Source organism: Myotis myotis, unplaced genomic scaffold (assembly GCF_014108235.1).
Source record: "Myotis myotis isolate mMyoMyo1 unplaced genomic scaffold, mMyoMyo1.p scaffold_m19_p_12, whole genome shotgun sequence".
In the NCBI taxonomy this organism is placed as follows: Eukaryota; Metazoa; Chordata; class Mammalia; order Chiroptera; family Vespertilionidae; genus Myotis; species Myotis myotis.
In genome coordinates this window covers 56,051,642-56,079,287 of record NW_023416316.1, presented here as the reverse complement: position 1 = coordinate 56,079,287, position 27,646 = coordinate 56,051,642, and the positions used below count along the sequence as shown (strand labels likewise).

Sequence of the window (27,646 nt, the reverse complement as noted above, 5' to 3'; positions counted from 1 at the left end):
CATTGGTGAAAAAATTAACCTTAAGAAGCAGGATATTCTAAGTAAATATAATAAGTAAATATTCTAAGTAAATATTCTAAGTAAATGATAAAACGAGATTTTCAATAATAGTATTATTTTAACTAACAATCTTCTTTTCCGCCAAAATAAACTGATTGGCACCAGACATGGATTAATGCTTCTGTTATGATAATTTCTGGAATTTTGGTTTTGACAATATGAAGTGATGAAAATGAGTAAAAAAAAAAAAAATACTAATGTAAAACCTATAAGGAATGCAGTTTAACAATAAATTCGTTTTTACCTGTGGAACTTTGAGGAATTGGGTAAATCTGGTTTTCCAGCAGAATTTTAAATCACTACAATTTAGCATCGTTGGAAACATGAAAGTAAAAATTTAGGCAATAGCTTATTGGGACCAACTGCTTAGTTATTTATATTGATTCTCTGGTGTACTGACTGAAATCAGTGAATACACCGCTAGACATACCAGAAACAGGTGCTGTGGTCTTGACACCAATAAACTTAATTGGGTATGTTGCATTTAAGTCCATAAAATATTTTACTGCCAACCTTTAAAACACATAGGCTTAGAGGCTTCATCAGTTTATTTCTATGGTAAATATCTGTTCTTACCCATCCAGGGAGTGCGAATTCAGTCGAATTTATAGATATAACCTAGAAGGAAAGTGAAGTTTTAAATAACATTTTAATTTCCTACCAAAAAAAAAATTAAAAAAGGTTTCCAGAAAACATTTCAAAATAGGAGCTACAATTTCCTTGATGATCTAGACCTTGGAATTTATCATAGTTGCTGTTTGGCCCAGAATGAGAGAAGAGAATAAATAGAATTATCATAGTCAGGGGGCCAAAAGAATGAAGAGCTGAGCAGAAAAAACACTTGTGTTTTTTTTATATACCCAATACTGAGTATTATTGCCCAAGAATAAGTGAACCAGAGCTAGCAATCCATAGGATCTTGATTTTCCATGTCCCGGTAGTCATAGTACATGAAATCTTTGAAGCATAAAAACATTAAATCGGCATACACTTTAAACTCACACCATTTGATTCACAAAGTCAAGAAATGAAGCTTTAATATAAATGGTACTTCTGTAAAGCTATGAGTATATATTCAAGATCTTTTTAGAGTAATGAGTCTACTATTAAAGTTTTTACTGTACTGCCTGGCCAGCATGGCTCAGTGGTTGAGTGTCGACCTATGAACCAGGAGGTCATGTTTCGATTCTTGGTCAGGGCATATGCCAGGGTTGCAATGTTGGGTGTGCAGGAGGCAGCTGATCAGTGATTCTCATCACTGATGTTTCTATCTCCCTCTCCCTCACCGAAATCAATAAATATGTTTTAAAATAAAATGTTTATTGTACATACTTTCTACCAAAACAAGAGTCCTCTGTGAGATTAAATTACACAATAGCTATTAATATTGTATTTATTAAATAATCTACTTTTATTCTTCTTAATTTTTATTAGATACTTGAAAAATCTTTACCTTGGAAGCCTCATGATATATGGTGTTCACATTCTTCAAATAATTTTCCAAGTACTTCCACCACTTGATGTAACATTAATTGAATTTTGCTAATGATTAGCAAAAAAGCATTGAGGATACAATGAATATGCAAGCCACAGACTGGGAGAAAATCAGAATACATAGATGGCAAAGGATTTGTATTCAATATATAAAGTGCTCCTTCTGTAAGATAAATACACTTAAGATGGGCAAAATGCACTGAACTGAATAACTATACTGTGTGATAAATAGTAAAATATATTTTTAAGCATTTAAATACAATCAAGTTACTTTATAAGAAAATTTGTAATTTCAAATTTTGGGGGTGGAGTAGGGGTAACTAGTTGATGGTGTCAGGTTGATCATGCTCCTAGAGTGTACACTTTTTATTGGTTAATTAAAGGTTCCAGGATCAACATAAGGATAAGCGAGGAATTCCCCCAGTTTGTTGCCTTCTGAGTCATAGTGAAGCATTCGGAAGCAAGCATCACAAAAGAAACATGGATCATCTGGTGCAAAACTGTCATTGTTGGTCACCCATCTGTAGTTTAAAAAAAAAAAAGATCATAACTTTCTCTTGCTGTGAATTATGGCTTGTAATATGTAAATGTAACATTCCCACTATTAACTTATCCTATCTTATTCATAATTATAATCTTTTATAGGATTTTCTGTACATATATACAGACATATCACCAGCAATACTCTACAAGGCAAAAGGGCAACTAACGGAGGAACACCACATGGTTCCCTGGTGACACTGAACATTTTGACCTATCCCTGGACTTCTGCTATAGATGTTTTAAAATGCGGTTGTAATCTATTAAACTGTTCTGCAGCACTTCCCTACTAAATAGGAAATCCCTTTATATTACTTAGACTCCAAAGTATAAGCCCTCAGTTTCAACTCAGAAAAAAAAAATACCAAAGTAAAAAATACTCAACTGAAAATCAATACTTCTGAAAAAAAACACACAAAAAAAACATAACCACTTACCTGGCTGTGTACATTTTACAAACAAAACATTTTCTGGTCCATAGCCAATGCTTCTTGATAAGAAGGGGATAAAGTGTTCTATCCAAGCAGTCGTCTCGATGCACAAGCCTTTTGTACATGAGAAAAATAAATGAAGCTACTAAATTATACAAGTTTCTGTGATTTGCAAAGAATCATACAACAGTAGGTATATTTTTTAAATTTTTGCTCATAAAAATTTTTAATATACATTGACTTGCACACCAGGTTTGACCAAATTGTGTTCCATGAAACACTTTCTCCAAAAGAGCATTTTGGATAAAAAAAATGCTTTCTATGGAACTTCCCAAATCCCTTCATGGTAACATGCACGGTGACAGATGCTATACACAGCATTTCTTGAATATGTTCCAACACAGAATCCTTGCTTTACTTAGTACCTTTTTTAGAACACGAGAGACCCGGTGCATGAAATTTATACACGGGTAGGGTCCCTAGGCCTGGCCAGTGATCAGGGCTGATCTGTGGGGCAACCAGCGGGGTGACTGGGGGACTCCCACTGGCACCGCCTTGGCCAGTCTAGCGCCAGCCGTCACCTCCAGTCGCCTCCCTCTGGGGGAAGCTCCTGCGTTGAGCGTCTGTCCCCTGGTGGTCGGTGCACATCATAGTGACTGGTTGTTCCTCTGTTCGGTTAGTTTGCACATTAGGCTTTTATTATATAGGATAGTTTGAGCAACTAATTGATCTTATTTGAGTATTTTATCTAGCTATTTACGTAGATTAAGTAGTTATGTGTCACAACAGAGCTCTTGATTACTAGACCCTCTATTACAGGGGTGGGCAACCCCTGGCACATGGGCCAAACATGGCACACCAGTAACTTTTGCTGGCACGCGAAACCCTCTCTTATAATCTTCCATTTACAATGTTTTTCTTAATATCGACTTTATTTTTCAGATAAATTCAGTGTAGGTGCATCTTAAATAATTTTACATAACGTATACATTAAAAAATGTATTTTTCATCATCATATACCAGGGGTGGGCAAACTTTTTGACTCAAGGGCCACAATGGGTTCTTAAACTGGACCGGAGGGCCGGAACAAAAGCATGGATGGAGTGTTTGTGTGAACTAATAAAAATTCAAAGTAAACATAATTACATAAAAGGGTACGGTCTTTTTTGTTTTAGTTTTATTCATTTCAAACGGGCCGGATCCGGCCCGCGGGCCGTGGTTTGCCCACGGCTGTCATATACTATGTTTTTTGTCGCTCGAATGAATTTTATTATTTCTTCAAGGTTCTTCACATACGTACACCTTAAGAGGTATCAAGAAGGCGTAACATGTTCTCAAAAAATTAGGGTTGGCACACAGAAGAATTTTGAGTCAGAGATTTCGCTGGTTTTGGCACACACTCACAAAAAGGTTGCCCACCCCTGCTCTATTAAAATCTAAATCTGATTCCTGGTATAATATGAACTGGCAGGACTCTAGTTTAAAACATTGTGAGTGAAAATTAATCTCCTCTATGCTACTAATCAGCTGAGTGGGTTTGGGTAAATCCTTTAACCATGCTGGACCTCAGATTCTTAATCTGAAAAATGAAGGGGCTGCTCAAGAAGGATTCTAATGGTTCCTGGTCTCTGACATTATAAAATTTTATTTTTTCTTAAAGAGTAGCAATATATCAACTTCACCATCAGAAATTGATGAATAAACTTTTTTGAAACAGTTTACTAATACACTATGGAATGGCATGGTATGATTAAATCTATCTGCAAGATGAAAATAACAGTCTAAATCACACCCCAAATTGCCCTCAATTTAAGGAATAACACTGTGTGCAGCGATATGTCTACACTATAAGAAATGTAAGGAAAGTAAAAGAAACCAAGAAGAAAATTTGAAGAACACATTATTCAAGAAATAAATGTATATAATTTTAAAATTCATACAAATCTATGAGGTTTATGCGCTCTCCTGGCTCTTCAAAAATTCTACCCAAGGGGCAATTGTTTTTAATTTAGCTCCTTAATATGTCTGTACAGAACTACTCTAATAGGGTTAGATATATGCTTAATGGGTTAAATATATGCTTAATGTTTAATTTATGATGCATCAATACTACCATCTAAGCTACATAACAGACTATATGTTCCTTTTACTGTGTAACACTGTTTTCTAGGTACTAATTCTCTATGTTTCCATGTGCTGAGCTTTCACTGTTCTGTCACTAATCCAGTTCCCTACTTTCTGACAGAGCAGTAAACATATTCTCCATATTGTATACACCAACAGGAGGTCGAGCAGCTCTGGACACACTTCCCAAGCCCTCCATCCTGCTCCAGTCTCTGAAACAGCGGTTCTCAACCTGTGGGTCGCGAACAATGAAAATACATCCTGCATATCAGATATTTACATTACGATTCATAACAGTAGCAAAATTACAGTTATGAAGTAGCAACGAAAATACTTTTATGGTTGGGGGTCACCACAACATGAGGAACTGAAAGGGTCGCAGCATTAGGAAGGTTGAGAACCACTGTGAAGGGAACTATTCTCCTGCTCTGCCAGCCAGCCATCATTCTGGGGTTCCCTTTCCCATCATGCTGAGAGTTCATGTTATGTCTTATCTATTCTGTTTTGCATTCCAAGCTTTTCTTTTCCAAGTCTGAAGTCTGTGTGTGAAGAACTTCCTCAGGTAGCTTCCTGAGAATCGGTGAATGAGAGGTTGAGGTTTGGAGCCTGTTAACAGAGATGCCAAAGAAAAGGAAGCTGGGAGTTTGATGCATCAGTTCCTATTACTGGTATAACAGATACATGGATATATCATTGCTCCTCAAGAAAACTTCTCACAGAGGGAATCCCACTGGGGATTGGGCAGGGCTGCTTCCTATATACTGTTCTCATAAATGGAGATGTTCTAAATAAGGAAAAGAAAAGCCACCAGCTATATAAAATTTATAACTAAGCTTAAAACCTCATTTTTAAACTATTTTAGTCCTTCCCACTTAAAATCTTTATGAAAGCATTAAGACTTTATATTGGTCAAATATCAGAATTATTCTTCCCTTTCTCCAGTTCCCCTTTAATGCCTACAAATTTTGGCAAAAAGACAAGAAACCGAGGAATATGGCTGCAAACTTGCAAACGGCCTGTATGCTGTACAATTTGGATGACTACTACCTGAGTAACACTGTCTAGTATACAAATGGAGACACTTTAAAAAGTACTTACAGCCCTGACCGGTTTGGCTCAGTGGATAGAGCGTCAGCCTGTGGACTGAAGGGTCCCAGGTTCGATTCCAGTCAAGGGCATGTATTTTGGTTGCGGGCATATCCCCAGTGGGGGGTGTGCAGGAGGCAGCTAATTGATCTCTCTCTCTCATTGGTGTTTCTAACTCTCCATCCCTCTCCCTTCCTCCCTGTAAAAAAATCAATAATTCAAAAAAAAAGTACTTACAAAAATATAACCCTCTAATAATTTCTCATCCTATCTAATAAAGAGGGAATATGCTAATTGACCCTCACACCATCACAAACATGGCACCCACAGCCAATAAGGAGGGAATATGCTAATTGACTGCCCCATACTCAAAGATGGTGGCGCCCACAGCCAATAAGGAAGGAATGTTCTAGTTGACTACCATACCTTCCAAGATGGCGGTGCCCACAGCCACAAGATGGCCGGCAGGGGAGGGCAGTTGTGGGCAATCAGGCCAGCAGGAGAGGGCAGTTTGGGGGGACCAGGCTGGCAGGGGAGGGCAGTTTGGGGGGACCAGGCTGCAGGGGAGGGCAGTTGGGAGTGACCGGGCCGGCAGGGGAGGGCAGTTGGGGGCAATCCAGCCAGCAGGGGAGCAGTTAGGCGTCGATCAGGCTGGCAGGGGAGTGGTTAGGGGGTGAGCAGGCTGGCAGGCAGAGTGGTTAGGGGCAATCAGGCAGGCAGGCAGGTGAGTGGTTGGGAGCCAGCAGTCCTGGATTGTGAGAGGGATGTTCGACTGCCGGTTTAGGCCTGATCCCTATGGCAGCTAATCGATGTCTCTATAAAATCAGGCCTAAACCGGCAGTCGGACATCTCCCAAGGGGTCTCAGATTGGAGAGGGTACAGGCTGGGCTGAGGGACACACACACACACACACACACACACACACACACACACCCCATGCACGAATTTCGTGCACCAGGCCTCTACTTATATATATTTCCCCCAAAATGAATAACAGGATGCAAAGTTGGTCACTGAATGGAAAGCACTTATTTTTGCTGTTGCCAAACCAAGCTGCACCGATAATTACTTTTATTCCTCTTATTAAAAATACAACAACTGTGCTTTTATACTGCAAAACACAGAAAAGGAAAACAAAATGTTCTGAGTAATGCCACTTACCTTATGTCAGTAATGACAACAACATGTTCACAGTCTCCCTGGTGACAGTATAAATAGGGAAAACCCAGTTTAATATTTAAGTCATTGAAGGTGAAATCTTCCATTTTAGCAGTCTTAAATTTTCCATAGCCTCTGTCATGGGCCTCTGACCACTCAATGATAGTTCTGAGGTGGGGGAAAAAGGCAAAGATATGTATGATTGCTCCACAAAAAAACTAAAAATGGCTGACAACGGTTTGTGACTGCAGTACTTCACAAAACCTGGCTCACCCATTAACTGGACAGTTACCATCTTGAAATGAAAATCATAGTGTTGGTATGTGTTGAATTAGGAATTCTGAATTTTTCTTCATCAATTAGAGTAGCAGTTCTCATAGTGTGGTTCCTGAGACCCCAGAGGGGTTCATGAGGTCAAAATTATCTTTACAATAATCCTAAAATGTTATTTGCTTCCCTTTCAACTCTTATATTCTCATAAATAACCATTTTCTGCAGGCTACATGACATGGTTTATCACTTCAGACTTAATGAAAAATGTATAACAATGTCACTCATCTATTTTATTTTGTTCTGAAAAGTTATTTTTCACAAAAACGTTAATGTTTAAATTAGTCAATATTTAAAATATTTCTTAGTGTGAATTGCTAATACATATTGATAGCTTTAACCCACATTAATAAAAGCCTCCTGGGAGTCCTCAATTATTTACAGTATAAAGAAGTGCTGAGGCCGAGATTGAGAACTGCTACATTAGAATATAAATACAAATGGCCAAAATGAAGAATTTATATAAACATTCAGAAAAATATATGTATATACTCTACTTGCCAGGGCAGTGATAATAAAACTGTGGTCTGCCCAGCCAGTGTGGCTCAGTGGTTGAGTGTTGACCTATGAACCAGAAGGTCACAGTTCAATTTCCTGTCAGGGCACAGGCCAAGTTGGAAGCTCAATTCCAGTGTGAGCCACGCAGGAGACAGCCGAGCAATGATTCTCTCTCATCATTGATGTTTCTCTCTCTCTCCCCCTCTCCCTTCCACTCTGAAATCAACAAAAACATTTTTTTTAAAAGTGTGATCTAACGTAATTAGATGCAAATTTTTCATGTTTTGTACTTAAGCAACTATATATATCACGTAGAGCCAACAAGTGTGCACACTAAACAAGCAGAAAAATAATGACAGATTTACTGCTATCATCTAATACAAAGAACAGACATTTATAAATTGTTTAAGGGGATTTAGTTTCTTTTTTAGATGTATCTAAGGCTCAAATGAGTTAGTGTAATTTCTAAAATAGCAGATAATACATTTAAAAAACACTTCTGGAGAGCCAGCAAGATCCTGAAATGGCTGACATGTACTTTTGGTAGGAAAATTTTCTTCTTGGAATAAAAATGTTGATTAATTAGTACCTAAACCAACCTTTTTCACATATTTTAAAAATGGAGAAGAATTTCTTACCCCAAATCTAACAAAAACTAATAAAATAATTCCCTGGCAAATATCCTTAACAGACAAGTTAAAGGGTTTGTGGAGACAATACCATTTTGAGAACTAGAAACTGGAAAGGCTTTGAAAAGATTTTAGAAGTTGTACCTGCTCAGATCTCTGCATTCAGGGTATCTTCTATCGTTATAAAATGTTCCTTCAAAATAAAAGAAGGCTGATTTATATATGTCCTATAAGAAAACAAATGGTATTGAGAAAAAGGAATTATAAAATTGCTCTAAGTATTAAATAAAAATTTGTATGACATAAAATTACACTAATACATTTAACAATAACTATGCAACTTCAGAGTATAGGCTCAGCCCATTCAATAATTTGTTTAAGATTTAATGGAAACCTCCTATGTAACAAACATTATATTAGTTACCAGGCATAAAGGTATAAAGTTTTATCCTATTGCTATTTTAATCTAGGTTTGACTTAAATTTGTATATTCTGAGACTCATGAAAGAAATATAAATAGAAATGAAATAAACTTCAATATTATTTTATTATATGCATACAGCAATGACAGTTATTTTAGATACTAGAATCAAAGACCAAACAGCCATATATTTGGTGTTTCCCAGTGATAATAACCATAGTTATGTTTATCTGTCATTTAAAATTTTTTTCAATGTGCTTTTATAAAAATTCCCTCTTTATATATTCAATAACTCTTAGGCAGGCAGAATGTGAATTTCTATTCTTACTCAAGCAATCTTGCCCAAAGTACTATAGTAGTTGCACAACTGGTCTGAACCTTTACGTTTCTTTTCTTTTTTATAACTTACTTTTATTGGCTGGCTGATGCTACCGGGCTTGAGAGGTTGTTTGCACAGTGAGCCAAAGATGAATAGCAGAGGACTTGAACCTCAGCTAAAGGACAGTACTCTAGTTACTGAGCGATCAGCAAGTGGATCTTTTGAAAGTCATGATCTTCTTCAAAAAGGTTTTTCTTATGTGAAAAATGAACTTTTGCCCAGTCATCCTCTTCAATTGTTAGAAAAAAATTTCCAGCTCAACCAAGATAAAATGAATTTTTCCACACTGAGAAACATCCAGGGTCTGTTTGCTCCACTAAAATTGCAAATGGAATTCAAGGCAGTGCAACAAGTTCAGTGTCTTCCATTTCTTCTAATCTTAAACCTTTTACTGGATATTTTGAGGGGTAATGATGAGACTATTGGATTTGAAGATATTCTTAATAACCCATCACAAAGTGAACTAATGGGAGAACCACACTTGATGGTGGAATATAAACTTGGTTTACTGTAATGTAGTGAGCTGACCATGGAAATGGAGGGGCTACATCTTGTTTATAGTCGTCTTTTTACTATAATTTTATGTACACATTAAAAGTACTGACACATGTAAAAAAAAAAAGATTTTATTGATTTGAGAGAGAGGGAAAGGAAGAGAGAGAGACATGGATCACCTGCCTCCTGCATGCACCCTTCTGGGGATCAAAACGGCAACCCAGGCATGTACCCTAACCTGGAACTGAACTGGTAACCTCTCGGTGCACGGGACGACATTCAACCAACCGAGCCACATGACCAGGGCTGAACCCTTAGGTTTCTAACTTTCCGTCTATCAGAATTTCTGTCACAGGGGTGTCTCTCAATCCCGACTACATAACAGAATCACAAAACCATCAAAGACTAAGTCTCATCTCAGATCTATTAAATGAGACGCTCTGAAGATGTGTCTCAGGCACCAGTGTTGTCCCAAGCTCCCCCAGTGATTAAATGTTCAACCTGTGCTGAGAACCACTCTGTTCGACTTGTCTTTCGCCATATTCTTAGAATTAGACCCCTGTGTTCTCTTCTTTAACCTACACTTCCCTCTCGGACCTGCAAAATCAAAATAATACCTGGCATGCTATTTTACAGGATTGTGATGAGAATCAAAAGCAGTGTATGAACTACAAAAGATATATAAGCTTTAGGTATTAAAATAATTTTACCTTAAGATAACCTAATCTCTTGCTAGTTTCTATTTTTTCTCAGTGTCCCATTTACAGGTCTGGCATCGGTGTTACCCTTACAAGGTGACAACCAGACACCCTTACAAGACCGGCTTTGCTGTGTCCCCTTGACAAGCTCACTAAATCTCCCTGACCCTCTTTTTTTTCGTGAAAATGAGTGAAACCATTACCTTCCTCCCAGGTGGTTGCAGAGATAACAGGATATGATATGTTATAATACCATGTCTGGCTGCTGTTAACACAAAATCTGCCACTTAATATACTTCTAGACTCTCAAAGAGGTCAGCCAGGATCCAAAATAAAGGTTCTGAAAGAATAAATACTGCCTTATTTAGGAAACAAAAAGAAAGTTTACTGTGTATAAAATTTTGTTCATTAAAAATGTTTCTACAGAACTTCATTTTAAGTGACTTAGGCAACTTAATTCCTTGGCATTATTTTTAACTAGAGGCTCAGTGCATGGATTCATGCACTGGTGGGGTCACTCGGCGTAGCTTGCGGGGATCGGCCGAAACCCGCAGTCCAACGCAGCCTGCTGCTCCTGCCTGCTGCTCCTTCTCATCCCGGCCTCAATGTGCCTGCTGCCGCCGCCGCTCAGTAGGCTCACTGCCGCTCCACTGAGGTCTCTGGGCTGCGGCGGCCAGCTGTGAGCCCTGTGTCTGGTGCACATCGGTCAGCGGAGCAGTGCTCCCACCGTAGGAGTGCACTGACCACCAGGGGGCAGCTCCTGTGTTGAGCGTCTTTCCCCTGGTGGTCAGTGTGCATCATAGCAACCGGTCGGCAGGTTGTTTGGTCATCTAGGCTTTTATATATATAGGTAGATTAGAAGGGAACTCTAAAAGAACAAAAAATGTTTTCTATCTAAATCCTACGTCATCCACGCCCTGGCCAGGTAGGTCAGTTGATCGGAGTGTCATCCCAACCCACCAGGGTTGCAGATTCAATCCCTGGTCAGGGCACATACAGTAATCAACCAGTGAATGCATAAGTAAGTGGGACAACAAATCAATGTTTCTCTCTCTTCCTCTCTTTTCAAATCAATCAATCAATCAATCAATCAATAAAATAAAAAGTCAAAACAAAATAATTTGCAAGTCATCCATTAAACATTGAGCTTAAGGTTTCTGTGGTTTATTCATTTATTCAACAACTATCTGGGCACTTCCTCTGTGCCATACACCATCAAAGGGATAAAGACATAAACATCACTGAACAAAACAACATGTCCAGTAGGCGCTAAAAATTAACGGTTTGGAAATCAGGAAAGAATGTGGCTACAGGGAGAGATGAACCAAGATTAGAGTTCGCCTAAAACCATGAAAACTGGGGGAAAGGTCAGGAGAACAATTAGAATAAGAACAAGTAAGATAAAACCTAAGTTATTAACGTCTATGTGGCTGATGGCACAGGAACAAATAAAAATGGAGATTGTGATGGCTCCTGTCCACACTCTGTCTCCATCCTAGTTGATCCAAACCTCTTTCACTCTTCTACGGGAGGTGTTGCCCCTCCTAGGCGGGCCAGTAACTCGGAGGTCCTCCGCTGGTTGTACCAGGGAAAAGCGTTAGTTCAAGCTTGCACATCATGAAATTCCGGAGGATCAAGGCCCCGCTACTTTACTGGGCAAGAGATCCCTTCTGAAAAGGCCCTGGATAGCAGTCTACCAGTCCTTTGCATAATTATCTATTGAGTATGTTGGTTTCTCTGTCCTCCCGAGAGCTTCACCCAGAGAACCACCAGCAATGACAAACATCAGATGCGACGTCCCTGTTTGGTATTGGTCCTCGAACAGACAGGTCCTTCTATGGGCAATGAGATTCTCACCTAGACTCCAACCCTTTGCTGGGGCAGTGACAACAAACTCACAGAGAGTTTGAAAGAGGAGAGCGTGAACAGCAAGTTCAGATGCTATAGTGAAATCATGTTGTATCAACATGGAAGAGAGATCAACTGGTGAAACCATTAGGTGGTTACTATGACCTCTGAAGGAAGCGTGTACAAAGAGTGACTGACAAGGAACAGGACACGAGGAAATCAGAACTGATTAGCTCTGAAAAGGCCTTGATGATAAAGAGCAGAGAGGAGACAGGTTTTGAGGGAATGGATAGAAGAAGAAAGCACTGACTGGAATATTGATGATCCTGCTAGGGCCGTGGTCGGCAAACCGTGGCTTGCGAGCCACATGCGGCTCTTTGGCCCCTTGAGTGTGGGTCTTCCACAAAATACCACGTGCAGGCACGCACGTACAGTGCGATGGAAACTTCATGGCCCATGCGCAGAAGTCGGTATTTTGTGGAAGAGCCGGTATTTTGTGGAAGAGCCACATGTGGCTCGCGAGCCGCGGTTTGCCAAGCCGCAGTTTGCCAACCACTGTGCTAGAGTAACCATTACGTCCTTAGCTTAGCACTCTTATTTCCTCTTGCTTTAAGGGGGTAATAAAAAAAGAAAAGTCACCTTACTTTGCTGATGTGCTCAGGGGCCTGGTCGGGAGTGTTGCTGAATTCCCCACCAATCTGGAGGTCACTGACACAGCAAATTGAGTCCCTTAGTTCCGTGAGCTTCTGATTGCCCAGTACCAGCATCGTCTGGTATGGTTTGTGCTCTTTGTGCTAAAAGTTAAACAGTAAATAGATAAGTGTCCGCTTAGAGATAAGCAATTTAACTACAAATCCTGTCAGGATCAGATCTGAATTACGTTATTGGTTTTCTTGATTTAAGCGATCCTCCTAACTTGGTGTTCTGTGTTTTCTTAAATTCCGTATTTGTCTATTTGGCCTTCATTAGGTACAGATCCAAACTAGTGGCCAAAGCTGTTTCCATCTCCTCTGTGATACAGAGCCTATATACCCTGAGCCCACCTCCTTTATCTAACTCCCACACACCAAGCCAACTTCTCACTTATCCTAAATCAAAATACAGACGAGGGACAACCCCTGTGCCCCAGAGCCCAGTAGAATTATTCAAACTAGCCCGCCCTGTCTACTCTACCGCCACGCCTTCCTCGCGGAAACCCTAATAAAGGCTGTGGCCTCTGCCTTCCCCTCCCTCCTTTCCGCCTCCTGACTGACACTGGTGCTTCCCCTGTGGCCCTACATAGCACGGCACACCTCCTCCTCTCAGAAAGTGTAATAAAAATCTTCTTTCTGTGGCATTCCCCTCTGCTGTTGTCACGCAGTCACCTGCATAAATTAAAACCCTTGGGGATAACTGAGACACTTGGTGCGATGGTCTGAAAGTTTGTGTCTGCCCGAAACATTCATGTTGGAATTCTGACACCCAAAGTGACGGTGTTAGGAGGCGGGGCCTTTGGGAGGAAACTGGCTCATGAGGGTGTGCTCATGGATGGGATTAGTGCTCTTATCCCCGGCTCCAGGAGCATGCCCACACCTTCCCCTTCCCCCTCTTCTCTCCCCTCTTCCCCACACCCTCCCGCATGCTACCTCTGCCTTTCTCCTAAGCTCCAAGGGCCCTTCTACTATCTCTGCCACTTTATAAATGAACTTCTCTCATTAAAAAAAGCAAGCAAGACCTGGCCAAGTGTGGCTTAGTTGGTTGGGCATCAGCTCGTGCACCAAAAGGATGCTGATTCTATTCCCAGTCAGGGCACATGCCTGGGTTTTGGATTCAATCCCTAGGGGTGGGGTGGGGGTGTGCAGGAGGCAGGCGGCCAATGTTTTGCTCTGATGTATTGATGTTTCTTTGTGTCTTTCCCTCTCCCTTTCTCTCTCTCTCTAAAAGTCAATGAAATTCTTTTTGTTTGTTAATCCTCACCTGAGGATATTTTTCCCATTGATTTTCTAGAGAATGGAAGAGAGAGGGAGAGACAGAGAGAATCATCGATGTGAGAGAGACACATCTGGTTGTCTCCCACATGTGCCTCTGCGCCGGGGATCGAGCCTGCAACTGAAATACCTGCCCTTGACGGTAATCCACCCTGGGACCCTTCAGTTCACAGGCTAATGCTCTAACCACTGAGTACTGGCTAGGGTTCAATAAAATTCTTTTAATGAATAAATAAATAAAAGAGCTCCCACAGAGCTCCCTAGCCCTTTCTGCCATGTGAGAGAGAAGTCTTCAACCTGACCATGCTGGCAGCCTGACCTTGGACTTCCTGTCTTCAGAACTGTCAGAAATAAATTTCTGTTGTTTATAAGCTACCCAGTCAGTGATATTTTGTTATAGAAGCCAGAATGGACTAAGACAGTTGGTAATAGAGCATTATTTTAGTTTACGCTAAAGTTTAAAATCAAGATGCTACTAAATGACATCAGCACGAAAAGCCTGTGGACTCTTAACTTCATCCAGCAGCACTCTCTTTTAAAATGTCCTGGAAGTTACCACACTGAAGTCAAGTAATCTATTCACTCCTGTAATGTCATAAACCCAGAGGTTCCATTGTATTGGTTTGGTTTTGATTGGCAATTTAAGATCTTCATCAAACAAGATAATTACTACTAACTACTAGTATATTCCAGATGCTTCAGAAAAGCCTAATTATTCACAAGTTCAGTGTGTGTACAGTAATACTGCATTTAACCTTATCAAAGTGTATAACATTTTTTGAGGAATCAAGGATACATACACCCACCCGCTGGCGTGGCTCAGTGGTTGGGTGTCAACCTATGAACCAGGAGATCACAGTTCGATTCCAATCAGGGCATATGCCCGGGTTGCGGGCTCAGACCCCAGTGTGGAGCGTGCAGGAGGCAGCTGATTGGTGATTCTCTCTCATCATTGATGTTTCTCTCTCTCCTCCCTTCTTCTCTGAAATCAATAAAAATATATTTAAAATAATAATAATACATACACCCTGGTACAGGATAGTTCTTTTTATTAGAGACGCCTAAGGAATTCCTAGATACCCCTGACCTGTTAACTTTGTGCATTTTCATCAAACAAGAGCTGTCTTTACTTATATAACTTCCCAAGTATTCTAAACTGGTGAACAAAAGTCACCCCACTCCTGGGGGGAAAAGCAACTCTCAGGACAACATATAATTAGAATCATGTGGATTCCTATAAACTTGCAGTTGCTCCCCGTGCAGAAACCAGGGTATGTATCCCAACACTAAAACTGCAATCATATTAATCAAGAGATGATTTGCAACTTGATCTTATTTACAATATTTCTTACTAAAACAAAGAATCCAAGAGCATAAGCATGATGCCAGATAAAATAGTACTTGCTATTTTATCTAAGAAATATGACTCTTCAAAGAATTAAACCATTTGGCAAAAGTCACTCATATCATCTGTGGAATCCAAAAGGTTTACTACTGACCTTATGAAATATAACAGGGTATAAGACATTCACAGATAGGATAAGTTCCCCTTCTTCAATCATGTCTGCTGGATTTTCAGGCTTTTTTCCTATGGCATGTGACTCCTGAAGGAGGAAAACAAATTAATAAGAGACATTAAAATCACGGCGACTCAGATAAGAGGCAGTGTGAAACGATGGCTCTGAGCAATAACTGAGTCAAACAGTCATGACTCTGACTCCTAATTCTACTTCAAGAAAATTAATAAAGCCTCTCTAAGCTTTGGTTTCATCTCCTGTAAGACGGAGGAGATGGTCTATTTTACAGACCTGTTGCTGGGAATGTGCACATAAAGCATCTCGTAAGATGTCTGGCACTAAGTGCTTACCAACTGATAATAAAACAGGAATAACAGGAATATCAATTACAGTAACGTTGGTATAACACGGGCATTTACAACTACAAATCTTCCCATACCTCCTCGCATACTATTATGAGAGCCATTTGACAGATGAAGCCAAAGGTTCAAATTTACTTTAGGTAAATGAGCAAGATAGGATGCAAATACAGACCTGTCTGGCTTTAAAACTCTTGCTCTTTACAACATTGTCACATCTTAGACCAAACCACACTTTCTTTTATATCTGCTTAGTAACTATGAAAAGGGGGGCGCCAGAGTACAAAATACATTTTAAAAGTCAGTGGGAGTCATGTCACACAAAACGCTGACGGAGGATCAGTCCTGCCACCAAAGCAACCAGTAAGATGGGAAGAGAGACAGGAACGAACTATTCCGAACTGTGGAACCTGATCAGATACTCGTATCAACCAGGGGAGTGCTTAATGCAGGGACAAGCTGCTGATTTCTCATAAATGAGCAGAGGGTATAAACCAACTACCACCCACTCCCCCACTCTTCAGCCCTGCTGCAGATGTGGAAACAGCAGCCCATGGGCCTAGAAATGGTGGCTGATGACAGGACAGGCAGTGGGGACCCTGTTCTCCAAATGTTAGGGCTTGTGTGTTTGGGTTAGTCTAGTGATGCTCTGAAGTACTCGGGCAAAAACTTGCCTTGGTTTTGGCTTCCCCCAACAGCAGTTATTGGAAATTTAAAGCAGTGGTTCTCAACCTTCCTAATGCCGCGACCCTTTAATACAGTTCCTCATGTTGTGGTGACCCCCAACCACAAAATTATTTTTGTTGCTACTTCATAACTGTAATTTTGCTACTGTTAAGAATCATAATGTAAATATCTGATATGCAGGATGTATTTTCATTGTTATAAATTGAACATAATTAAAGCATAGTGATTAATCACAAAAACAATATGTAATTATATATGTGTTTTCCGATGGTCTTAGGCAACCTTTGTGAAAGGGTCGTTCGACTCCCAAAGGGGTGGCGACCCACAGGCTGAGAACCGCTGACTTAAAGGGACAGGACCTGTTCTCATTGGAAATAGACATTTAAGAAATGTCACTGGCTGACCACAGAGATAATGAAACAAAAACATCAGTGATAATACACAACACATAATACTAATTTGGAAAAATAGTTTGGAAAAGTCCCGAATAGCTCCAGCCCTCAACAAGTAATAAACATGCTCAGAATGTTCAGTTCTCATTAAAAAACTTATAAAACACACAAAGAGCCGAAACCGGTTTGGCTCAGTGGATAGAGCGTCGGCCTGCGGACTGAGAGGTCCCAGGTTCGATTCCGGTCAAGGGCATGTACCTGGGTTGCGGGCATATCCCCAGTGGGAGATGTGCAGGAGGCAGCTGATCGATGTTTCTCTCTCATCGATGTTTCTAACTCTCTATCTCTCTCCCTTCCTCTCTGTAAAAAATCAATAAAATATATTTTAAAAAAAAACACAATAAACACACACACAAAGAAACAGGAAAATATGGCCTACTTACAAGAAAAAAAGAATTTGACAGAAACCACCCTTGAGGGAGCCCAGATGTTGAAATTACTAGTCAGTGATGTTAAATCAACTGCCTTAAATGTACTCAATGACCTAAAGAAAAGTATATACAGAGAGCTAAAGAAAATGAGGTTCTTTAATAAGATCAACAGCCAATTTCTCACCAGAAACTATGTAGACAAGAAGGCAGTGGGGGGTGGGGGGGTGGCGGGGGGGAGAGAAAACCCTGTCAGCCAAGAATTCTATACCTGGAAAAACTATCCTTCAAGATGAGGGAGAAATTGGGACATTTTTTCAGATAAACTACATAAGTAAATACGAAAGCCAGGTATTACTATACTTTTGGTTTATAACTTCTTTTATTCAAACACACAAAACAGTATTTATAAATTTGTTAACAGACACGTAGGTAATATATGAAGATGTAATTTGTGGCAATAACAATCTAAAGGGGGAGGGATGGAGATGTATAGGCGCAGTGTACTGATTCTTCTGGATATTACTAAAACAAAGTTGGTATTATCAAAACGAGGTTGTTACAATTTATTTTATTTATTTATTTTTTAATACTTTTTTTAATTGATTTTTTTTTACAGAGAGGAAGGGAAAGGATTAGAGAGTTAGAAACATTGATTAGAAAGAAACAGCAATTCAGCTGCCTCCTGCACACTCCCTACTGGGGATGTGCCCGCAACCAAGGTATATGCCTTTGACCGGAATCAAACCTGGGACCTTTCAGTCCGCAGGCCAACGCTCTATCCACTGAGCCAAACCGGTTAGGGCTATAATTTAAGATGTTAACTGTAATCCTCAAGGTAACCAGTAAGAAAATAAGTAGAACATATATAGAAGGAAAAGAAGGGAAGCAAAATGATACACCACAAAAAAGTCAACTAAATACAAAAAACGCAGGAATAGAAGAATTGAGGAACAAAAATATATATACATACAAATAGATAAACAGAAGTAAGTCCTTACCTGTAATTACTTTAAATGTAAATGGACTAAATTCTCCCATTAAAAAGGCAAAAAGACTGGCAGATTGGATAAAAAACTTTACACACACACACATATATACATACACATACATACACACACACACACAGTCTCTCTCTCTCTCTCTCTCTCTAAGACTCTAGATATGAAGACACAAAGAGGGTGAAAATAAAAGAACAGAAAATGATATTCTATGCAAACAGTAACCAAAAGAAGGCTGGAGCTGGGGTGGCTGTATTGTTATCAGACAAAATAGACTTTAAGTTAAAAGAGGTTACAAAAGACAAAGAAGGGCTTTCGTAGGGTATTCCCCAAAAAATGTATACACACTTTAGCAGGTGATAGCTCATTTTTAAAAAATGCAATGTATTTTAATAAACGCTGACTTTACAATTATTCAAAGTGTGTATACATTTTTGAGACACCTTGTATATTGATAAAAGGTGCAATCCAGCAAGAAGAAACAGTAAATATAAACATACATGCAGTTAAAAACAGAACCCCAAAATACATAAATCAAAAATTGACAGAACTAAAGCAAGAAATAGATGGTTTTACAATAGTTGGAAACTTCAAAACCCGAATTTCCATGAGTAGAAAACAAGACAGAAAATTAATAAGGAAATAGAAGACATGAACAACACTATAAACCAACAAGACCGAAGTGATTTACAGAACACACTATCCAACAACAGCAGAATACATAATGTTCTCAAGTGCACAGACCATTCTCGAGATAGACCACCAAGTCTTCATAAATTTAAAAAGACTAAAAATCATAAAAAGTATCTTTTCTCATCACAATTGATGAAACTAGAAATCAGTAACAGGAAGAAAACTGAAAAATTCAGATATGTGGAAATTAAGCAACACATTCACAAATAACCAATGGGTCAAAAGGAAATCAGAAAATACCCTGAGACAAATGAAAATAAAAACACAAGATAAGAAATGTATGAAATGGCCAAAACCGGTTTGGCTCAGTGGATAGAGCGTCGGCCTGCAGACTGAAAGGTCCCAGGTTCGATTCCGGTCAAGGGCATGTACCTTGGTTGCGGGCACATCCCCAGTGGGGAGTGTGCAGGAGGCAGCTGGTTGATGTTTCTCTCTCATCGATGTTTCTAACTCTCTATCTCTCTCCTTTCCTCTCTGTAAAAACTCAATAAAATATATTTAAAAAAAAAAAAAGTATGAAATGCAGCAAAAACAGTACAAAAAATGAAAACCTTAGAACTATAAACACCTACCTTAAAAAGAACAATCTGAAATCAGTAACTAACTGTATACAATTAGGAACCAGAAAAGAGCAAGCTAAACCTGAAGCTAGCAGAAGGAAGAAAACTGACTCAAGAAGAAAAAGAAAATCCAAGTAGATCTATATGCAGAGACTGACTTAGCAATTAAAATCCTCCTAACAAAGAAAAGCCGAGGAGATTACTTCACTGGTGAATTCTCCCAAATAGCAAAAGGAAATTAGTAACACTAACCCTTCTCCAAGTCTTCAAAAAAATTGGAAGAGTTGAGAGAATACTTCCTAACTCATTCTGAGATCAGTAGACTCTGAAACCAAAGTCAAACAAAAACACTACAAGAAAACTCAAGGCCAATATCCTTTATGAATATAAATGCCAAACTCCTCAACAAAATATTAGCAACCTGAATTCAACTGCGTATTAAAAAGATTATATGCCACAAGCAAGTGGGAATTACACTCAGGATACAAGGATAAGTTCAACACATACAAATCAATCAATGTAATATACCACACTAATAGAATGATGGCAGGAAAACCTACATCATCATCTCAACTGATGAAGAAAATGCATTTGACAAATCCAATTCTTTTTCATGATAAAACACTAAACAAACTAGGAATAGAAGGGAATTTACTCAACCTGATAAAGGCTATATGTGAAACATTCAAAGCGAAGATCACACTCAACAGTGACGACTGATAAGGATGTGCACTTTTGTCACTTCTTTCAACACAGTACTAGAAATTCTAGCCAGAGCAATTAGGCAAGGGGAAAAAAGGGAAGAAGGAAGAAAGAGAGAGTGAGTAAACCAAACTGGAAAGAGATAAAGCTATCTGTTTACAGAGAAATACATGCATGATCTTTTTTTTTTTTAATTTAAAAACATTTTTTATTGATTTAGAGTGAGTTCTTAGTTTAAGAACTCATGGAATATCTGCACAATCACCACATAAAGTCCCTGACACAAAGACATTGATTTGCTGTCCCACTTATCTACACATTCATTGGTTGCTTCGTGTATGTACCCTGACCAGAGATCGATCCTACAACCGTGGCACATGGGGAGGACACTCTAGCAAACTGAACTACCCAGCCAGGGCCCATGCATGATCTTCAGTGTACAAAAGTGTAAAGGATTCACACACAAAAACCCTGTGACAGCTAATAAAAAAAATTAAGCAAAATTGCAGGATATAAAACCTATTAAAAAAAACAATTTTATTTAAAATAGCATCAAAAAGAATAAAATACGTAGTAATAGATTTAACAAAGGAGATGAAAGGTGACTTCCCAGTCCCAATAAAGTTTCTCTAGTTTGCTTTCAACTAAGCATACCCAATATAAAGCCACCACACAGACATCATTAGCCCTCACCCAATGACGAAGTTCATGGTTTCATGGGAAAAGGTGAACAAGATGAGACTCTTACCATCTCATAAGCAAGTATTTCTTGTCTGCAGGCCCGATCTATCGTTAATGTTTCTTCCCGATGTTCCAAAAGCTTCTTTCTAACCCTGTTACAGATACAAGAACAATCAGACATCAGCATTCTCTACTGGGCTTCAAACACATCTTCAATATTCATTTACTTTGAACTAATTTTAGATGAAAGAAAAGCTGTAAAAATAGTACAAAGAGTTCCCTTATATCTCTCACCTGGCTTCCTCTACGGTAACATCTTACATGATCACAGTATAACGATTAAGACTAGGAAATTAACCTTAATACAGTATTATTAACTACTGACCTTTTTGGAAGTTCACAAATATTTAAATGTAATGCTTAAAAATAATTTTAATGCCTCTTTTCTGTCCTGGCATTCTGAGCAGGACACCACATTGCATTTCCTCTCCTTTTTCCTCCAGTCTTTCACAGTTCTGCAATCTCTCCTTGTCTTTCATGATCCTGACACTTCTGAGGAGCTCTAATCAGTTATTTTGTAGTGTTCTTCAATTTAAGTTTGAGTGCCTCGTGATTGGAGTAATCCTATACATTTTTGGCAAGAATACCACAAGAGCCGAACCGGTTTGGCTCAGTGGATAGAGCATCGGCCTGCGGACTCAAGGGTCCCAGGTTCGATTCCGGTCAAGGGCATGTACCTTGGTTGCGGGCACATCCCCACTGGGGGGCGTGCAGGAGGCAGCTGATCGATGTTTCTAACTCTCTATCCCTCTCCCTTCTTCTCTGTAAAAAATCAATAAAATATATTTAAAAAAAAAAAAAAAAAAAAGAATACCACAAGAATGATGATGTCCTTCACTGTATCATCAAGAGGTCAATGATGTTAATACAGGATGGGCAAAAGTAGGCTTACAGCTCTTCATATGGAAATACAACAATACATAATAATACAAGAATATACTACTCTGTTTTACATACTCACAACGGTAAACCTACTTTTGCCCACCCTGGATGTCTTATCACTGGTGATGCTTATCTTGTCTCCCAAGTTCCTACACTTGAAAGATACTTTTCCTTTGTACTTGATAAGTATTTGGGGGAGATACTTTAAAACTATGCATCTCATTTCTCCTTAAACTTTCACCCAGAAATTTTAGCATTCATAGATTCTGACTGCAACATTTATTACTGTAGCATGCCTAATGGTGATTCTCTATTTCCCTCATTCTACATTTATTCATTGATATTATGAGGAAGAACTGTCTCTTTCCTCCCATTTATTTATTTGGTCATTTATATTAGTATAAACCCATATTTATATATTTTATTCTATAGGTTAAAATCTAATACTACCATTATTTTGTTGCTCAAATTGTTTTAGCTTTGTCCATTAGGAGCTTCTTCAAGTTGGCTCCTGTTCTTTCAACAAGCCATCATTTTTTTTTTTCCTTTTTGTAGCATGTCCTTACTTTCTGGTACCATAAGAGGCTCAAGGCTCATCCTCTATTATTTCCATGTCTCAGTGTGGGGAGCCAATATAGGGTTAAGCCTCAGACTGACCTGTTGGCAAAGTCATAAACAACCCAATCTGAGAGGTGGCTGCTGATTTACATGTGCTGTCATTTAAAAAATAAAAATGGGGGAATTTGCCAGAAGCTGGTTCATCCTTGCTGCTTGATACAGTCACTGCAGGGAAGAAACATCTGCACAGCATGTGTTTCAAGGACCTGGCGTATATGGCATACTGTTCTTAATATGTTTGCTCCCCTTCTTAGCACTATGTGTTTTAACCAAGGTCACCTCTCTGAGAAAGGTTGTTTCCCCAGGTGGGGATTTTTTCCCTGGAGTTAGGGATTAACAGGACTAAGGAAGGGAATAAATCCATAAAACCCCTTAACTAAGTGCCAGGCGGGTAGTTAATCACTTTAACTACGAACAATCACGATTAAGCTACATAATCTTTACTTAGGATAATCTCCTTCAGTTACTTCCTTGTAGCTTAATAGAACAATACAGTAACCTTGGAATGGAGATAAGAAATGCCCTAACCTTTGGAATAGAATGGATAGGATTAAAATCAACTGCTATAAATACAGATGTAACAGGTGAAATAAAGATAGAACCTGGCTGGAGAACCTGGCTATGTTGATCAACTGAACGCTGTCTCCGTGTCCTTCATTCTTCACCGACTCCGCCCACACCTTTGGGAACCCCTGGACCAGTTGGGGCAGGACCCCAACATCTCAGCCCTGGAATCAATCACTTCTCCTACAAGTCCTAATATCTTTATTGGAGAGAGGCATTTAGAAACCAGTATCTGGGTGCCAAGCATCCTCACTGTTACTGCAGTCACTGCTTCTAGGCTTGGCAGCAGAGAGAAGTGGAAAACACATATGTACACTAACCCACACATGTACAGATATCTGTATTTTTCTGTTACACATTTAAAACCATGAGTTAATAATACTTTTGATCCCAAACAAAAATCACAGGATTCATTTTAGCCTTCAACCTTCCCTTGTTTATAACTTCTTTCTCCACAAGAAACCCAACTTCTATCAATTATAATCCAGTAACTTAATTCTAGAAAATATACACTCTCTACATTTGATTCCTAGTCCCTTTGGAATTTATTATGTAGTGTCATACTAAATTTCCATACCTATTTAAATATAACTGAACTTTCCCTTCTCTTCCGCTGGTCTTTTTGGCAATTCCTGAGCTGGTACCCACTGTTTTAATTATGAGGACTTGGTAGTATATTTGAATATCTGGCAAAATTACTATGCCCTCACAATTTTCCCCCCAGAATTTTCCCTTATTATTGCATATATTCCATATGAATTTTGTTATCAACTTGTCTAACTCCATAAAATAATCAATACTTCTGATATTTTTATTGGGATTGCACTTCATTTATAAATGAACTTAGAAATAACTGACATCATTACAATGTTTAATATTCCTCAAGAACAAAGGATATCTTTCAACTTTTTCAAGTCTTTTTTTTTTTTTGAGTCTTTCAGGAGTGTTTTGACATTTTCCTTATTTGTGTTTCCTAAATTTTACACATTTCTTATTAAATTTATTCCTAAATATTTAACCTTTTTGACTACTGTAAATGGGATTTTCTCTACCATTATGTCCTCTAATTGTTGTTCGTGTACATGAAGGATATTGCTTTTCATGTATCAATTTTGTATCCTATTATAATAAGTTCTTTTTTTATTTAATTTAAATTGTTTTATTTATTGATTTTTGGAGAGTGGGTAGAGGGGGAGAGGCGGGGGACAGAAGACAGAGGTATATATAGAAAAACAAAAACATCAATTTATTATTTTAATTACTTATGCATTCATTGGTTGATTTATATGTGCCCTACCTGGGGACTAAACCTGCAACCTTGGCCTATCAAAGAACAGTAAGTGTGGTAGGCAAAGGCCAGCAGAGAGCACATTGCAGGAACTGAAAACGAGCTGTACTGTGGCTGGAACACTGCAGAGACAGCTGAAAAGATCAGCAAGACCCATTCTATAGAGGCCCTTGTGAGCCACTTAAGAACCCAGGACTTCCGCCTAAGAGCCATTGAAAGGTTTGCAGGGAAAGTGACACACCAGATGTGCAGTTCAGAAAAAGCTAACCAATCAATCAACAATAGTTAAAGAGCACCAATGGGAGCAAAGCAGTATAATAAGCTTAAGGGCAAGACACAGATGAAAGAGGCTGGATTCCCAAACATGTCTTCGAAGACTTTAGAAATGTTAGAAGTGTTTCTAGACATTCCAGAAGGCACAGAGATGGATTTTAGTAATGGGGAAAGTCATCTTAGGGCCTCAAAGATGGGGTAGTTTCAGATGGGACGGGGGCCATGTGCATCCTGACATCTGAAAGAGAAAGTGATTGAAAATGAATCTGGAAGGCAAATTTGAGCTTTATACGTGGAAGGTTGCAAAGGTCTAAGGAAGGAGTCTGAAATGTGTCCATAAAAGAGGGGAGAGCCATTGACAATTTCTTAGTAAATGAGCTTGTTCGGATGATAGCACGAAGGATATATCGGACAGGAGCCTTCCATAGCGCTCCAAAGGTTGCTAAGGTAAATATTAGCAGTAGGGAAGGGAAACAGATTTGTTTGTTTCAAAAAAGAAAAAGAAAAAGGCAGAGTTAAAATGCCTACCTGACTGTCAAACTACAGCAGGAAGGCCGGGGAGGGTGGGGGGGCAGGGAGGGGGTAAGAGATCAACAGAAGGACTTGTATGCATGCATATAAGCATAACCAATGGACACAAGACACTGGGGGGTAGGGGAGGCCAGGGGATTGTCAAGGGCAGGGAAAAAAAAAAAAAAAGGAGACATATGTAATACTCTTTGTATTACTTTAAGCAATAAAAAAAAATATTTAAAAAAAATGCCTACCTGAACTTTTGGACTTTTATTGCATTTATTTTTTAATACCATTTTTCTAGCAATTCATGTTTTCCTATTTTACAAAAGTATGGATGTCAAAAATTTAAAAACAAACAAAACAGGTAGTTTGAGAGGCACTACCAAAATATTTAGCTTGCATCTGATATCTAGGTAGATTGTTGTACCTTTAAAAATAAACACAAAATTGAATATGGACTAGATAACTTATGTATTTACTGTTAATTTTCTCAGTTGCTATAATCCCACTCTATGTAGGAGAATGATACTTTTCTGAGCTATAGGCTATCTGCAACTGAATGGGTTTAGCAATAGAAAAGGACACACTGTTAAGCAAATAAGACAAAATGTTAATGATGGTTGAATTGAGGAGACAGGATGACAACAATCAACCTTTGAATAATGTTGAAAAACATTTAAATAAAATAGCACATAATAGCACATAATAAAAGCAAGGTCCTCCATACCCCAAAGTCACTAGGTCAGTATCCTGTGGGATGACTTCTGGGTCCTCGTCCTCGTCAAGGCACTGCAGTTTATCGAGGCTAAAATAAACAAACCAAAAAAAAGGCAAAGCAATCATGCATCTTGTTCCTAGTGAGTCAGGGTAGTGCCCCAAATACATCGCCAGCTAATTAAGGGAGATATAAAAAAAAAAAAATCCAGCAGGCGCTCAGAGGCGGCCAGAATTCAAGGCACCATCGGCGCCTATAAATAAAAGCATGCATGGCCAATTAAAGGAGGCCAACACTGTTCAATGGAGGAAGAAAAATATTTTTTAAAAGTCATTTTTGTATTTTCACTCGAAACAAGGCCGCTGGGGAGAAAATTTCAGCAATAGCATACCGGGAAAGTCCCCAAAGAGGCCACAGTGAATCAAGGTTTTAACACTCCTCCGGTTCCATCCTCCAGCCGTACCGTTACTAAGGTTCCTCCACGGCCAAAGCACCTGTCAAATGGTAGGCGCACGTCTCTGTGACTCTAATTGCTTTTCTACATTAACAAGCACTTGAATAAAAAGCGACTAGAAAAATCAATCTTTTAGGCAGCTCTCTCGGCCCTTCCCTCCAACGCGGAGGAATTATGCATTCGGATCACGGGCCCCCTCCCGGTGTTCCGGGAAGGCTCCCGCAGGTCGAAAGCTTTGAAAGGGCGGTCCTCCTTCGACCCCCGGAGTAAGCCTCTGGCACCCCCACCCCCAAGCAAGGGCCCCAGGGAGCGCAGGAGCCCAGCAGCGCCCGGGTTGGCACCAAACAAGAGCCCCTTGGCCCCGCACTCACCCGCAAACTGCCCTCAGCTCGGTCGCTGCCTCCAGATCGCAGCCCAGATCCCGTGCCACCGCGGCATCGTCCCAGCCGGGGTCGGCGACTCCTCCTTGCCCAGGCAGCTCGGGTGCCGGCGGCTCCTTCAGCGACAGATCCCCTTGCCCGCGCAGCCGGTCACGCCACAGCTCCCCGAAGGCGCCCACGTGGAAAGCGCGTGTGTTCAGCTCCGGCATCTCGTACTCTGGGAAGTTGCAGCCGCCACTGCTGGCGACCGGGTCCTGCTCGCTGCAAACCCCGCTGCTCGTTGGGACGCCTTGGCTGCTTTCAGCCATGTTCTCCCCACTCCCTCGCCTGCAAAAGCCGGAGGATCAAGGTCTCGCGCAGCATGATGGGACTTGTAGTTGCACGTGGCCTGGCCGGAGGACGGCGGGACTGCGCAGGCGGAGCTTCAGACACTACATTTCCCGGCAGGCCCCGGGCCAGGTGCGCCGAGAGCCTCCGTGTGTGGGGCTGAGCTCATTGTTCTCTACTGGGGCGGGGCGGGGAGCGATTGTGGATATCTATCCCCCCACCTCTGGTCGGCTTTGGTTCCCGGCCCCCAAATTTATGTAGCATCCCTGTCTGCTGGCTGCGGCGGCCTCCACACGCCCATGGGCCTCCCTCTTTCCCTTTCCTCCGCCCCCGGGTGCCGGACTTGTCCTTCTCTGCAGTTGGTGGGCTGCGCTGCTGCCTCGCTGCTGCT

General features: G+C 40.0%; 3 protein-coding genes across 4 annotated transcripts in view; 2 read left to right on the top strand and 1 right to left on the bottom strand.

Moving 5' to 3' along the window:
- PSIP1 (PC4 and SFRS1 interacting protein 1) overlaps window positions 1–2,134 on the top strand; it is a 44,701-nt gene extending 42,567 nt beyond the window's left edge. The window contains exon 16 of the mRNA XM_036331195.1: window positions 1,495–2,134. Within this exon, the coding sequence (XP_036187088.1) occupies window positions 1,495–1,606 (112 nt within the window). The 3' untranslated portion in view covers window positions 1,607–2,134. The remainder of the gene's footprint in view (window positions 1–1,494) is intronic.
- Window positions 1,360–27,279, bottom strand: SNAPC3 (small nuclear RNA activating complex polypeptide 3). 2 transcript variants are annotated; one of them, XM_036331203.1, is made up of 9 exons: window positions 26,920–27,278; window positions 26,107–26,184; window positions 21,246–21,330; window positions 15,658–15,762; window positions 12,836–12,985; window positions 8,495–8,577; window positions 6,897–7,061; window positions 2,532–2,639; window positions 1,360–2,075 (listed from the first exon to the last, which is right to left on the bottom strand). In XM_036331203.1, the coding sequence occupies exons 1-9, from the start codon at window positions 27,234–27,236 to the stop codon at window positions 1,928–1,930; spliced, it is 1,239 nt and encodes a 412-aa protein (XP_036187096.1). In that variant the 5' UTR covers window positions 27,237–27,278; the 3' UTR covers window positions 1,360–1,927. The 2 variants fall into 2 exon arrangements, with proteins under 2 accessions (XP_036187096.1, XP_036187097.1); XM_036331204.1 differs by lacking the exon at window positions 12,836–12,985 and having other exon boundaries at window positions 1,678–2,075; window positions 26,920–27,279.
- Window positions 9,109–10,025, top strand: LOC118667559 (proteasome maturation protein-like). The gene has a single exon (XM_036331205.1). The coding sequence runs from the start codon at window positions 9,197–9,199 to the stop codon at window positions 9,662–9,664; it is 468 nt and encodes a 155-aa protein (XP_036187098.1). The 5' UTR covers window positions 9,109–9,196; the 3' UTR covers window positions 9,665–10,025.
- Window positions 27,280–27,646: the final 367 nt, after the last annotated feature.

What these genes read in the sequence shown, in the direction of transcription:
- LOC118667559 (XM_036331205.1), top strand. Translation starts at nt 9,197, where the DNA reads ATGCTACCGGGCTTGAGAGGTTGTTTGCACAGTGAGCCAAAGATGAAT.
- SNAPC3 (XM_036331203.1), bottom strand. Translation starts at nt 27,236, where the DNA reads ATGGCTGAAAGCAGCCAAGGCGTCCCAACGAGCAGCGGGGTTTGCAGC. An exon ending in ACTGACCTAGTGACTTTGGG is followed by an intron (nt 21,331 to 26,106) that starts GTATGGAGGACC and finishes TATCTGTAACAG; the next exon opens with GGTTAGAAAGAAGCTTTTGG. An exon ending in GAATGCAGAGATCTGAGCAG is followed by an intron (nt 7,062 to 8,494) that starts GTACAACTTCTA and finishes CCCCCACCTCAG; the next exon opens with AACTATCATTGAGTGGTCAG.